A 14,935-nucleotide genomic window follows, 5' to 3' on the forward strand; every position below is an offset into this window, starting at 1 on the left:
CCAGTGGTGGAGAGCAAGGATGTACCTTTGAAAGCGGTGTAATGTTGTGTGTGTGCGTGCTAAGTCACTTCATGTGTGTCCGACTCTTTGTGACCCCATGGACTGTAGCCCACCAGGCTCCTCTGTCCATGGGATTCTGCAGGCCAGAATACTGGAGTGGGTTGCCATGCCCTCCTCCAGGGGCTCTTCCCCATACAGGGACTGAACCTGCATCTCTTATGTCTCCTGCGTTGGCAGGTGAGTTCTTCACCACTGGCACCATCTGGGAAACCCAGTGTAATGTCGGTCTAATTTAAAATGACTGTTATTCCCCATAAAATTCCTGCTTAAGAACCAGGCTGATGTTCCTGCACCAGAAACCGTTTTGCACAATAACACGTGAGAAGAGAATAGCCTTGAAAAATACATTCTTGAAGAATATATTGAGAATATGCTTGAAATAGTCCTGAAAATACAATGAAGTCCACGTAATTGGTTAGAACATGGGGGCTGATCTCTTTACTTTCTGTTCAGTAGAAACTTGTGAATTATCTCATTTCCTACCTTTATGAGGTTCACGGTCACATGAAACTGACTGTGGGTTGTTCCTGTTTTTGGAGAAAAGCAAAGACACTGAAGCTGTGGTCACAGTCCCGGTGACTCGGGGCAAACTGTGTGACAAGGGCTCACAGGGGGTTGGGCTGCAGTTCTCATTGCAAAAGGAGGGCCCAGGAGCAGCCAGGATGATGTTACAAGTGGAAACCCTGGACCCTGCCCTGGATCCAGGATTAGCAGAAATGTGGAAGGAGTAAGGTCGAACCATAACGTGGGAGCTCTGCAGAGCTCGCAGGACGGCTAAGGGAGCAGAGCTGACACCACCGAGTGCTGACGGGGACCTGGAACTCCGCCGTGCTGCCGATGGGACACAGGATGGAGCAGTCTGGAAAATGGTCCTGAAGCTTTTTAGTAGAGTTAAACATACTCTTACCATAAGGCCATCTCATCCCCGAGCATTTACAAAAGCATGTCCGTGCACACAGAAAAACCGTACACGAATGATTCTAAGTAGCCCAGTTCACACTGACTGAAACCTGGAAACGATCCAGCTGTCCCTCAGGGAGTGAATGGATAAACTTCGCGGTGATGGGACTCAGCAGAACAGTCTTCCACGATTAAAAGGATCACAATATTGAAACACACGGTGGACAGCGGGTCTCAGATGCTGAGTGAGCAGAGCCAGCCCCAGAGATGAGACGCAGAGTGATTTCACGCGTGTGACCGTCTGGGGGCGGGACCACTCTGAGGCCCAGGGATGGACAGAGGATGGGGAGGGGGCTTGACGACGGGGACGGGGGGGAGCGGCTTAGGGACTTGAGCTGATGCAGCTCTGAGCACGTGTCCAAACTCACAGAACTACACGCCAGAAAACTGAATTTCATTGTATGCAAATTCAAAAATAAATTTTGAAATCTGGAAAAGGAAATGAAAACCTAAATAACTTCAATGAGGATAAAGGGACAGAGAAGTCGATTAAAGCCAAGGAAGGAGGAGGAGAGGTGGTCATGCCTTTTGCTGGATGAGGAGGGTGGAGCTCGATTTAGAACTTGCCCTTTTCAGGAACATTTCGGAGGCGGATGAACAGGAAAAAGAGCCCTGTACCCAGCCAAGTCGGAACCCCCCCTGGCTCTGAATCTTTTTTCCTTTGTTGGCCAATTTTTTTTTTCATAACAGACCAACTAAATATATTGCCAACCTCGAGAATATTTTTCTTTTGTGTGACTGTGTTTAGTCTAAATGGAAAGGAGATAGAATAGTTGGTTCCGTTCCTGGGCTGTGCCAGGATGCCAAGAGGTCCCTCTCAAAGGCTGCCAGCCCGGTGGGTCATCTCGGTGGGGAGGCCGCAGTTTGGAAAGCCAGGCAGCCAGTGTTTCCTCTTGCTCTTCCCGCCAGAGGCCCTGTTTCCTGGGCTGCAGGCTGTCCGTGGGTGCAGGGCTCCACACGGGGCAGTGACCAAGACAGCCTGTCATGGTGCAGTCTCCACTGCACACATGAAATGACCTATGAACGCGATTTAAGGGGACTCATAAAGAGTTGGCTTCTGCAGCTCGCACAGTAAAATAGATGGTCTACAATTGAGCCCCTAAATATCCACTGCGAACTGTGCTCATTACCAACCGTCTTTTTTTAATTAATTTTTATTGGAGTATAGTTGATTTACAATGTTGTGTTAGTTTCTGCGGCACAGCCAAGTGAATCAGTTATACATAAACTTATATCCACGCTTTGTTAGATTCTCTTCCCAGGTAGGCCATTACAGAGTATTGAGTAGAGTTCCTTGTACTAGACAGTAGGTCCTTCAGTTCAGTTCAGCCGTTCTTTGCAACCCCATGAACCGCAGCACGCCAGGCCTCCCTGTCCATCACCAACTTCCGGAGTTTACTCAAACTCATGTCCATCGAGTCGATGATGCCATCCAGCCATCTCATCCTCTGTCATCGCCTTCTCCTTCCGCCTTCAATCTTTCCCAGCATCAGGGCCTTTTCAAATGAGTCAGCTCTTCACATCAGGTGGCCAAAGTATTGGAGTTTCAGCTTCAGCATCAGTCCTTCCAGTGAATATTCAGGACTGGTTTCCTTTTGGATGGACTGGTTGAATCTCCTTGCAGCCCAAGGGACTCTCAAGAGTCTTCTGCAACACTACAGTTCAAAAGCATCAATTCTTTGGTGCTCGGCTTTCTTTATGGTCCAACTCTCACATCCATACATGACTGCTGGAAAAAACCATAGCCTTGACTAGACGGACCTTTGTTGGCAGATAATGTCTCTGCTCTTTAACATGCTGTATAGGTTGGTCCTTATTAGTTATCTATTTTATGGCGGCACTAGTGGTAAAGAACATGCCTGACAATGCAGGAGGCATGAGAGATGCGGTTCGATCCCTGGGTCGGGAAGATCCCCTGGAGGAGGTCATGGTAACCCACTCCAGTGTTCTTGCCTGGAGAATCCCACAGCCAGAGGAACCTGGCGGAGGACAGTCCATAAGGTCGCAAAGAATTGGACGTGACTGAAGGGACTTAGCACACGTGCATATACGGGCTTCCCGGGTGGCACTAGTGGTGAACAATCTGCCTGTCAGTGCAGAAGACTCAAGACCCGCGGGTTCCATCCTTGAATCAGGAAGATCCCCTGGAGTATTCTTGCCTGGAAAATTCCACGGACAGAGGAGCCTGGTGGGCTACAGTCCGTGGGGCCACAAAGAGTCGGACACGACTGAGTGTCTGACCACAGTGTGTCTATGTCAGTCCTAATATCTCAATTCCTCTCTCTCCCCCGACCTCCTGGTAACCATAAGCCCCCCGATCTCCTGGTAACCATAAGCCCCCCAACCTCCTGGTAACCGTAAGTTTGTCTTCTATGTCTATTCCTGTGACTCTATTTCTGCTTTGTAAAGAGATTCTTTTGTACCATTTTTTTAGATTCCACACGTGAGCAGTACCACTTGATACTTGCCTTTCTGTGTCTGACCTACTTCATTCAGTATGACAGTCTCTTGGTCCATCCATGTTGCTGCAAATGACATGATTTCATTCTTTCTATGGTCGGATGATGTTTTTATAATTCCAGTGACTTCGGAGTCACCTCCTAGCGCAGCTGTCCCTTGCTAGTCTTGTAGGCACATCCGGGGGCCTTGTTCGGTAACCCATGATGACATCAGGGCTACCTGACGATACTCTGGTTGTTGATGCTGTTTCCATGCTGTCAGCTGCTGGGCTGGAAAGAGTGTTTCATATGCAGGGAGCCTGACAACCAGAGCCCAGAATCAGCTTTTTCCAGACCATTCCTTGGCCGCCATTTCTGCTCCCCGAGGCCTTTGGCTCATCCACACCACCCTTCTCCATGCCTTCTTGGAGAACTTAGGAAATCCAGAGACTTAGGAAATCCAGTCTGTCTGTTAAGCAAGGATTCGTCTTTGGGCGGATGAAATGTGCTTACTGCTACAAGCACAGAGGCGGTGGAAGGCTTTTCCAGAAAATCGGCCTTCCCAGCCTGTGCCAAGGCAAATCACATCCAGACTATAAAAAGCTCAGCCTCGCGCTGGGCTAAAGCCATTGTGTCTGACTGCCCATGTGCTGCCTATTTTTAGAACTAGGAGCACAGTTTTCAGGCTTACTGACCCTGTGGGTGGAGAAAAAGAGAGGATCCATCTTTTCTTCGCTTTAAAATGGGAGTCTTTCCAAGTCACATCGTCTCAGATAAACTAGCTGATTGCGTCTTGCGATCACAGGTGACCCCCTCTGCTTTCATTCTTTGTGAAAGTCACACACGATGGACACCAGTGACACCCATGGTGTTTCCTGTGCTCCTGATTTGAATTGGGTCCTGACGGGCTTCCGCCCCTGCTATCTCGCGGGCCGTGGGCTGGATGGTCCTAACCCCTGTCAGCATCGTGCATGGACAGACCCTCTTCCAGACAAGGAGAGCTTGGTCTTGGTTTCTGGAAATTCTTTCACTTCCTTGACACACATTTTAAAAAGCATCTTGCTGGATTTTTTTGTGTATGTTAGTCACTTCAGTCGTGTCCGACTCTTCGCAGCCCCATGGACTGTAGCCCGCCAGGCTCCTCTGTCCACAGGATTCTCCAGGCAAGAATACAGGAGTGGGTTGCCATTCCCTTCTCCTGGGGATTTTTCCAACCCAGGGATCAAACCCCAGTCTCCCGCATTGCAGGTGGATTCTTTACCATCTGAGCCACCAGGGAAGCCTGGATGTTTCCAATATATCCTTTTACAAGCATCCTCTTTTCCTCCATTTACCAATATCGTCTGTGTTATCCATTCAGTTGTAAGGACGCACCAGAAGAACTGGTCCTGTGCAATCTGCCTGTGAGCTGCAGAGACTGCCTTTTTCATCTTCGCCTTCACCAGACCCCTTTTTTGTTGTTTCTTTGATTTTAGGTCAAGTTTACTGAGATGTAATTTACATATGATTCTGTGAAAACTGGCAGATTGAACAAGCATTTCCACGTAGCGGTCACCAGAGCGGTGACGCAGAGCAGATCTCGGACCCCACGCTTGCTTTGCTGTTGGGCTTTGTGCTCTGTGCCCTTTGCAGTCCATCCCCTCCCTCTGTTTCCTGGCCTAGCATTTGCTTCTCTGCTCTCTGCCTCTAGACCATCACCTAACCAGGATAATAGCGTAGTATCGCATGAACGGGACAGACAGAGCTCAGCCTTGTATCTGGATCCTTCACTGAGGGCAGTGCCCTTGAGATCCCCCCTCACCCTCACACGCATCAGATACCTTCTTCCTTTTTTGTTACTAAGTAGCTTTCCGTTTCATGAACGGACCACGGTCTGTTTATGCACCGATGGACACTTGGGTTGTTTCCAGTTTTCAGCTGAAAAGACGTGGCGCCACTCTGAGCACTCACCTCCAGGTCTTCTGGCAAGTGTGTGTTTGGCTTCAGCCGCCCAGGTCTGCGTCCCCGACAGCTCTGGGGCGCTTTCTCTGCACCCCCAGCAGTACTTGGCCTTGCCGGTCTTCTCTGTGTGGGCACGTCAGCGTCTCCAGCAGCTGCAGTTACACCTTAGTCTGGATTTAATTTACTTTTCCCTGATGACCGATGGTGCTGAGCCACTTGCCTTTTCCATCTGCACCTCTTCTGTGATGAAGAGTCTGTTCAGATCTTTTACCCATTTTTCCAATCAGGTTGTTTGTTTCCTTACTATTGATTTCTGGGAGCCCTGTCTATATTCTGAATAAAAGTCATTTATCACATATGTGTCTTGTGAGTATTTCTCCCATTGTGTGGCCTGCTTTTTATTTCAAACAGTGCCTTTTGAAGATCAAATGTTTTTGTCTCAACTTTCTGTCTCTTAGGGCTTGTGAGTTTCGTGTCTTATGGAAGCAACCGTTGCCTAATCCAAAGTCACAGAGATTCTCTCCTATGCGTTCTTCTAAAAGTGTCGCAGTCCTACCCTCACTGTTAGGTCTGTGCTCCGTCTTGTCTATGGAGCAAGGTGAGGGTCTTTGTGTATGGACGTTATTTCCTTCATATCGGCACTACCGTCTGTGTCAGATAATTTTGCAGAACAAGAGAGCAGGAGTTCCAGGAGGCCGTATTGTTCTCATTGGGGAATACGTGAAACCTTTAATTTGGGATTGCACCCTGGTGGGACTGATGCTTTGTTGTGTATTGATAAGAATCTAGGGGAAAATGTAGCAGAGTGAACATTGGTTAAGCCAACTGTCTGTCTGTTTTGCCTGAAGTAGGCAGTTGTCCATAGTCACCGATAGTTACACTAGTTTACTAACAGTTATATGTAATGTCCTGTCCAAGACTAACCTTTACATTATCGTTAGCTTGGAATAGGCGCTAACGATCATTCCTAAGAAAGGTGACTGATTCTAAAATTTAGCTGAGCAAATTATTTTCCTTAAAAGATGGTCTTTCCCACCTTTGGGGCTGTTTGACATGTTCTCAAATGTGCGTGTACAGCTCCAAGGGTGAGCTGGGCCTGGGGCCGGAATCCCCCGAAGGTCACAGGTCACTGCATGGGAAGGGCGGGAAGGTGGAGGGCAGGAGGGGCCGCCAGGGTTTGGGAGGATGCAGGCGCCTGGAGGGGCGCCCGGGGCCCATAAAAGGCGAGACGGGAAGAGTACCTTTAGGAAGGAGAAGGGATTTCCTACTATTCAGAAGCTGGCATGGAAAGCTGATTCTTGTGCTACCAGGAAAACACTGTGCCATAGATGAAAAGTCCTGATGTGCAGTGACGCTGGCTGGTCCTTGGAAGCGTTTCTCTGTCCTTCTTTAATAAATGAAACTCTTTCCTCCCTTACCCAGGGCGAGTGCTCAGGTTAATAAACTGGATGGCAGAGGGCACCTCCTTGGGGGTGTTTGCATGTGAAGCGTGATTTCTTGGGGCCTTGACCGAGCATCCGTCTTCCACTTTTATTTCCGAGGCTGAGGTCCTGGAGGTTTCCGCGTGTGCACGGATGTATTTTGCCCCTTTTCCCAGAAGTGAGAATGCCAAGCGCATGACGGCTTAGTCAGCGTCTCAGGACGTGCAGTGTGTCCCCTCCGGGGTCGTGGTATTTAAGGCATGTGCGCTCACGTCTGGCCCATGTGGGTCTCTGCCGGCCCAGACTCCAGCTTCCAGAGCCAGCCAGGACGACCCACTCCTCCCACGATGGTTTCCTACAGGAGAGACCGCGAGCGCCCCTCACTCCCAACAGTGCCCAGTGTGTCCCTTCTTGGAATTATCACCGGAGCCTAAGACCGAGACAATCAATTAGGAATAGTCTTCAACATACATAAATATTAGATCTCCCTCTGCCCAGCTCAGGAAGCCTGACCTTGTTTCTGAGGTGCAATCTCGTGCTTTAGAGAGTTTTCCTATTTGAAGATACCTGCGCGGGGAGCTCTGCTGAACGTCATGTGGCAGCCTGGATGGGAGGAGAGTTTGGGGGAGAAGGGATGCGTGTGTCTGGCTGAGTCCCTTCGCCGTCCACCGGAATCTATCCCAGCACTGTTAATCAGCTATGCCCCAGTGCAAAATTAAAAGTTTAAAGATAAAGAGATACCGGCCTTCTCCCATGAGCAGTAAGAAGGGTCGGGCAGCGGTTCGCAGACTTCACCGTACAGGGAGCCCTCCTGGGATCACACCTGTGCTGCCCCAGGAGGGCGGGGCGGGCCTGAGATTACAGTTCCCACGAGTTCTCAGGTGGTTGGTGCGGATGAGGCTCCTGAACCTCTCTTGGAGCAGCAAGGGTGTCATGAAAGATGGACTCCCCTCCCAGACCTAAGTGCATCCTTCATCCCTAACCCTGATCCCCCAGGCCCCCGTTACCTCCCTTCTCAAGCGGGGGTGATGCCTACTTCAAGCAGTTATCCTGGGGGTAAAATGAGAGGAACCGTTTGTTGAAAGCTTTAACAGGGCTCCATCCCGGAGGACAGAGGATTGCAAGATCCTCTTATTATCCCTTCCCTAGGAGGTGATACATCAACACAGATCAAGTCTCGGGCGGGCAGGGGCAGAGCCCACGGGCTCACGGCTCCTTGCCAGGTGTCTGCTGGCTTTTGAGAAGTATTTTGTGGAAATACTTTCATCAAGTATTTTGTGGGAATGTTAGGAGTTTTAGAAGTTTTTGAAAAGAACTTTAAGCTACAGTCCTACTCTTTCTGGGGTACTTTTTATTTTTAACATCACTTATCACAAAAGGAAAGGAAGAGGTGGAAGTAGCTTTTCCGATCGGGACTTGCCGTCTGAGGCTGGGAGTTGATAAGGATGACGGTCAGGACAGAGGAGGACCCTTTCCGGTACTGGTCCCTCCAGCCGCTCTCTGCAGACACCCCAGGTGGCCCGGGGCACAGGCTCCCCTAGAGGGAAACTCACCCCCGATGACCAGAGCACACACACCCAGGGCTCGGACACTGACGCGAGTGTCCTTTCAGCCCCAGGCTCGCGGGGTGTGCAGTGAAGGGCTGGAACCATCCTGGGGTTCCATCCTGGAGGACGAGGGATAATTCAGATCCCCTCCAGGCTCTTCCTGGCTTTTCCCCATTCCTCTTCAGAATGACCGCGTTTCACACCCTCTAGGCTTTATTTTTTTCAAAAAAAAAATAGAAAATAACGATTGATGGCAGGATTGTAGAAAAGTTTAGGATCCTCACACATTGCTCGTAAGAATGTAAAATGAGCCAGCCACTATGGATAACAGCCTGGCAGTTCCTCAAGCCTTTAGAGTTACCACATGATACAGCTGGTCCACTCCTAATAGACCCAAAAGGACTGGACACAGAACTCAAGAGGGCTGTGTGTGCGTGTTCACACGGTTTGTTCATAACAAACTGGTTTATCCACACAACGGAATCTTATTCAGCTGTAAACGTGAGGTAGTGACCAAAGCTATGACGTGGATGAACCTCAAAAACCTTGCCAGACATGAAGGGTTATGTATCATATATATGATTCCACTGATCTGAAATATCCAGAGTGCGTAAATCCCGCAGACACCAAAAGCAGAAGGGTGGTTACCAGAGGCTGGAGGCAGGGGTGGGAATGATGATCGTGGGAGTGGGATTCTTTGGGGTGATCAAGGTATTTTGGAATAGATAGAAGTGATGGACAGAGGATGCTGTGAATGCACCAGAAGCCACTTTACAACGGATACTGTTGTAGTTTGGGAATTTCACCTTAATAAAAAGAAAAAAGTGACAGCGTGTTCCAGAAAAGGAAAGACTGGAGTTTTATTCCCAAAGTCAGACTTCCTGTCTGAGAAGCCAAGGGTAAGAAGTTTACTGACAATGGGAGGAAAACAAGAACATTACGTCATTGGTCCCCCCATCAAAGGGAACCAGGAAAAGTTAACGAACATGAGACAAAGGGATGCTGCTCATTAAGAGGCATGTACTCCATCTGGGTTAACGGTTGGTGCTAAACAGTCATCCTTGGATAGAGATGTAATTTATGGACAATAAAAAATAACAGTGCAAATGAGGAACCATGTATCCCCAAGGTTGCTTCCTGGAAACACTAACAAACAGTAGCCTCTGAGGGTTACGGGACTTGCAGGCTCAGAGGCTTGGTCTGTGGTTTCGAACAAGACAGAAAAGAGCATAGCTGAGGAAGAGCCATAAAAATCTGAGTCAAAGCATTTGTGTGCCCGAACCGCCAGCAGATGTAGCATCCCAAAGCCCTGGGCGTCAGACAGGGACGCCACGAGTCCAGGGCCCTGCTGGCAACACGGTCCTCCTGACGCCTCTCTCACCTTCTCTGGACATTCAAGCACGCCAGCTTCGCGGCTCCCCACGGTGCCTGTGGTCAGGCTACCCCAGGGGAGCGCTGGCTGGATTCTGCACCGCATGGTGAGCAGAGAACCCGCCGTCTGTGAAATGCTGACCTGGCCCTGAGAGGCCCCCAGGCTCGCCTTCGTCTGAGGACACAGGGCCGCGAGCCTCGGGCTCATCTCAGCCACCAAACTCGATCTTAGTCTCCATCTGCATCCTCCACCCCGAAAAGCCGCTTCCCCGCTCGCCCCACGCCCTGGGCCAGCACCTGCGGGGGGGGCAGCATGGGGGCAGCGGTGACGTCACAAGCGGGTCCCCCACGCCCTTCCTCCCCCACCCCGGCCCCGTGTGAACGCCGCGCCTCCAGCTGCATCTGAGGTCACTCGCTTCCCCCCAGCGCTGTGCAGTGTCCAGGACAGATTATAAACTTCTGCCAGGACAGACAAACATCTTAGCAGCACAGTTTATACAAGAAAGGCTCTTTGCAGGCTATAAGAGAGAAGTCTAGAAATAATGACTCAGTACCCCCTCAATCTAAAGGCAAGACAGGCATTTGAAATGCGAGAGTGAATGAGGCTTGGAGAGAGACGGTCTGTGGGATGAACCAACAGCAGAATCCGTCCTTTAAGAAATCAAGACAGAGTCGTTGGGGTTTGGTTTTGTTCTGTCTTGTTACTTTTTTCAGTTTGGGCGAACCTGGGACGTTCATTAAAATAGAACTGTAATGCATAAATTAGTTCCGATAGAACTGTAATGCATAAATTAGTTCCGATAGTAAAAGAGCTGGAACCCTTTTTAATCTTTTCATTTTGATTGTGGTAAAACGTATGCAGCATAAAATGTACCAGCTTAACCATTTTTGCGCAGTTACGTGGCATTAAGCACATTTGTGTTTCGCAGTCATGATCACCACCGTTCCAGAGCTTTTCCATCTTTCCAAACTGAGAGTCTGTCCCCATTAAACCCCAACTGCCCACCCCCTCCCCGAGTCCCCGGTCACCTCTCTGCTACTTTCCGTCTCTACGAATGTGACTCCTCTAGGGACCTCATATCAGTGGAGTCAGACAGCGTTTGTCCCTTCGTGGCAGACTTATTTCACTCAGCATCACGTCCTCAGGGTCCATCCTCGCTGTGGCCTGTGTCAGAATTCCCTGCCCTTTAAGGTGAATAAGAGTCCATTGTATGGACAGACCACATTGTGCTTAACCATCATCCATCCATGGGCACCTCCACCTTGACAATCGTGGAAAATGCTGCTGTGAACATGGGTGTAGACATAATCTGTCCAAGTCTCTGCTTCCAGTTCTTCTGAGTATTGTCCCAGAAGCGGAATTGCTGGCTCATGCGGTGATTCTGTTTCATTTTTGAGGCACCTCCGTGACGTTTTCCCCAACGGCTGCACCATTTCCATTCCCAGCAACAGAGTACGAGGTTCCACCTTCTCCACATTCCTGTCAACACATGATTTCATCTTTTCTTTTTTTAAAATAATAGCCATCCTAAGGTATATGCAAGGGCTTCCCAGGTGACTCAGTGGTAAAGAATCTGCCTGCCAACGCAGGAGACGTGGGTTTGATCCCTGGGTCAGGAAGTTCCTCTGGAGGAGGAAATAGCAATCCACTCCAGTATTCTTGCCTGGGAAATCCCATGGACAGGGGAACCTGGTGGGCTACAGTCTATGAGGTCGCAAAAAAAGCTGGACGCGTCTTAGCGACTGAACAGCAGCAGCAATGGTTTGGATGTATATTTTATGCATTTTAAAAAACTTTTATTTTTTCTCTGTACACGCACACATACTCATGTGTGCATTCTGTGTGTGTGTATATGTGTGTGTACAGGATGAGAGAATGTCTAACCACTTAAACATCTGGGGGTCACTTTGATATCTGGATGCTAGCTTCGTCTCCATACCTATTGTGTTGCATTATATGAGACAGAGACGATCTTAGGAATTTGTCTGGCATGTTCATTTATACTGAAAAGACTTTAAAAAAAAAAAAGCCAAGTAAGTTGATTCTTTCATGCCAACCCAATATTAACATTTCACAATAACTTCGCTTTAGTACTTTAGGATAATTTTTGTCTCATATTTAATATTTTCCCCCTTTGAACTTTGTTACTTTCTCAGCCAGAAATCACTTAGTGGCTCTCATGGAAGAAGATGGTGATTTACACATAGGGCTCTCTGAAGAGTACAGCTCTTTAAGCATGAAAAGTATAGTTTCAAAGGCAGCATGATTGGAGACGTTCATGCGTGGTTATGGATTGTGAACACTGACCATGTGCTGTTCCCACAGGGCCTGCCGGGGCTGGTGGGCTCCCAGGGGTACACCGGGCCCCCCGGGCTACAGGGGCTCCAAGGACTGCAAGGCCAAAAAGGTGACAAGGGTGAAAGGGGAGCCCCCGGGATCACAGGCCCGAAGGGAGACGTGGTACGTACAGAACTGTGGGTGCGTCTCTCATTGCGGGAAGGGGGGTGGTGTCTTGGCCTTCCGTAAGTCTGTTTGCCTTCTTTACAGGGACCAAGAGGAGCTACGGGACACCCTGGTGCCGACGGAATTCCCGTAAGTTTTTCATAAGATTAAAATGTAAAAGCACTGTGTACACGCAAAACAATCCGTTTCTGACGCACAGACACACGTCTAACTAGTCCCCCTTCATTGCCTGTAACAACAACACCTGTGGGGCTGTATGTGCATTTTTAAATTTTTTTCCCCTGGAACCCAGTCATCTCTTGGACAAACTGCTTCCTTTATAAACATCTTCTGGACTTGGCATGGAGGCTACTATGCTAAAACTGGACACTGTTTTGCAGTAACAAGCTGCAGGCGGCACAGACGGGCCATAAAGAGCCAGTCTACACCGCGTTTGAACTCCAGAACCACCTGAGTAGAAAGCCGTCCTGCCTAGAGCAGGGACGGCCCTGAAGTCTGTGCAGAGTCTCAGATTCTTGGGGGCAACCGCACAGAGAGAAGACGAAAGGCATGCTTTGTCCATGAGAAAATCTCAGAATGCAATAAAATGTGTTTTTCTAACCTAGTTTACTTTACTTCTTGTGGCATAAGAAAATAAACAGATCAGCCTGACTCACAGCCACCTCCTCCTCAGGCCCGGGAGCAGACTTCCCAGGGACGGCTTCCTGCCCATCTTGGCCTCCGGGATATACGTGTTTACCCCACGTTCAGACCCCTCCATCCCTCCGCAGCTGATGTTTAAGGACATCTGCCTCCAGAACTTCACACTCATGCCAGTGTCTGTGCCGTGTCAGCGTGCTCATACACGCATGCACACACGTGCACCACATGTGTTAGTTATCTGTCATCATGCTTATGCACACAGCGCGCACACGCGCACACACACACACACAGACACACACCCACACACTCCAGGCTACACAAGCGAGGTTGCCCCATGGCAGAAGAAAGGGGGAAGGATATGTGTCGACAGCAGTCACAGAGAACTGCCGCTTTTCCTTAGCTCCACGTTCAAGGAGATTTTTGCAGCAGGAGGCAGAGCTGAAGAAAGGAAGCCCCCCCTCACCAAGGCGTGCGACCCGCATGGCCATGATCCCTGGTGTCCCCTGGGAGGGGCTCAAGCAGACACTTCGGTGACAGCACACAGCTGTGCGTGGTTAAGGAAATAACTTGTGCATGAGTCAGAATCTTGAGAAATTGGCAGAGCTGAAGAATTTGCAGATTTCAAGGGTTAAACAAATAACCGAAGCACTTTCTTACCAGCTGCCTCCGATGAAACTGCCCATTTTTAACCGACTTTTTTGGCCTCTTGGGATTGTCCCTTGGGGTGCTCTTCTGGAAGCAGAGTCCTGGGCTTTAGATGGAGTGACCTTGAGGAAACCTGCTGTAACTGATCGGCGTCACGTTTCCATTGGTTTTTTCCACTTCATGCTCCTTTAATGTCAGAAGCAAATATTTCTCAAACTAGGGAGGGAATGCGCATCACCTGGAGGGGTGATCATGGTAAACAGATTACCTGGTCATTTTCTCCAAAATGTCAGGGCTGCTAAAGACAGTCTCCTCGATGCCGCAGTCTGAGAGATGCTCACAGCAAGTTAACGTAAACACAACTGCTATATCTGAGCACCTAATGAACAGAGTTTGAGGGACCCGGTACTTTTAGCTGCCTAGAATCATTTCTAGCACGTTCCCACTGACTATCTGGTTTACACATGGTAGAGTGTATGTTTCCGTGCTTCTCTCAGGGAGCTTGGACCGGTGCTCTGAGACAACCTGCAGGGGTGGGCTGGGGTGGGAGGCGGGAGGGGAGGGGACACACGTATGCCTATGGCTGATTCATGTTGATGTGCGGCAGAAAACCAACACAGTATTTAAAGCAATTATCCTTCAATTAAAAATAAAGAAATTTTTAAAAAGAAGTCATAAGCCAAGTTGATGTGCAGTAAAATCTAAGAGCTGTATCATCCAGAAATAGACCTACTTAGGTGTTGAACACAAGATGGACATTTAGTGCAATAGAATTGAAATTTTTCTTTGAAAGACAAGCTCAAATTAAGATCAGGTTGGCGTGCAATTTCAAATGGCTCAGATCCAGTCTAGGGGAGTCAGGAAGGCCAAGCGCAGACAGATAATTCAGGGGGAGATGAGGAGCTCGGAGGCATCTCTTCTGGGAAGGTTTGAAGCTGCCTCATCCGTTACATGAAACCTAAGCCCCTGGGGGCTGGAGGCTCAATGGCTTATCTATTTCCAGGGCCATCCTGGGCGAGGCGGACCCAGAGGACCTCCCGGGTATGACGGCTGCAACGGGACCATGGGCGACTCAGGCTACGCAGGACCCCCGGGCCCCAGCGGCTTCCTCGGGCCCCGTGTGAGTACAGGCAGCGCTCGGCCTGCTCCGCTGGTCGGCTCCAGAGTCTGGACGGTGGAAATGCAGGAAAGGTCTCGCTTTCGGGAGGGCCTACCGAGGGCCCCCTTGAGAAACTGTCTAAGGGAAAGTCTCTCAGGAGGGTGGGCTGCTTCCTGCCTGTAGGATGGGAGTGGGGCTGGGGGAGCAGGCACGTGCTGGGGCCACCTTTACCCCCCGGAAACCGTGGCTCCCACCCAAGGTTAGCAGTCAGGATGGAGCACACCTCTGCTGCTGAGGTTTCTTGCCAACATCTAGGCGTGCCGAACCCAAAGAGCTCCATTTCCCAT

The 14,935-nt window shown here is 49.6% G+C and overlaps 1 protein-coding gene across 5 annotated transcripts in view; it reads left to right on the forward strand.

Annotated features, from left to right (window-relative positions):
- COL4A2 (collagen type IV alpha 2 chain) overlaps positions 1–14,935 on the forward strand; it is a 154,248-nt gene that overhangs the window by 91,574 nt on the left and 47,739 nt on the right. For all 5 annotated transcript variants that reach the window (XR_014071813.1, XM_081551896.1, XM_081551899.1 and 2 more), the window contains exons 5-7: positions 12,065–12,199; positions 12,287–12,331; positions 14,493–14,609. Coding sequence is in view for 2 of the 5 variants with exons in the window: in XM_081551896.1 (XP_081408022.1) it covers positions 12,065–12,199; positions 12,287–12,331; positions 14,493–14,609 (297 nt within the window). In the remaining 3 variants the exon portion in view is untranslated. The remainder of the gene's footprint in view (positions 1–12,064; positions 12,200–12,286; positions 12,332–14,492; positions 14,610–14,935) is intronic.

The sequence above is a fragment of the Giraffa tippelskirchi genome, chromosome 12 (assembly GCF_054371585.1).
Source record: "Giraffa tippelskirchi isolate mGirTip1 chromosome 12, T2T-mGirTip1v1.2.pri, whole genome shotgun sequence".
Classification (NCBI taxonomy): Eukaryota; Metazoa; Chordata; class Mammalia; order Artiodactyla; family Giraffidae; genus Giraffa; species Giraffa tippelskirchi.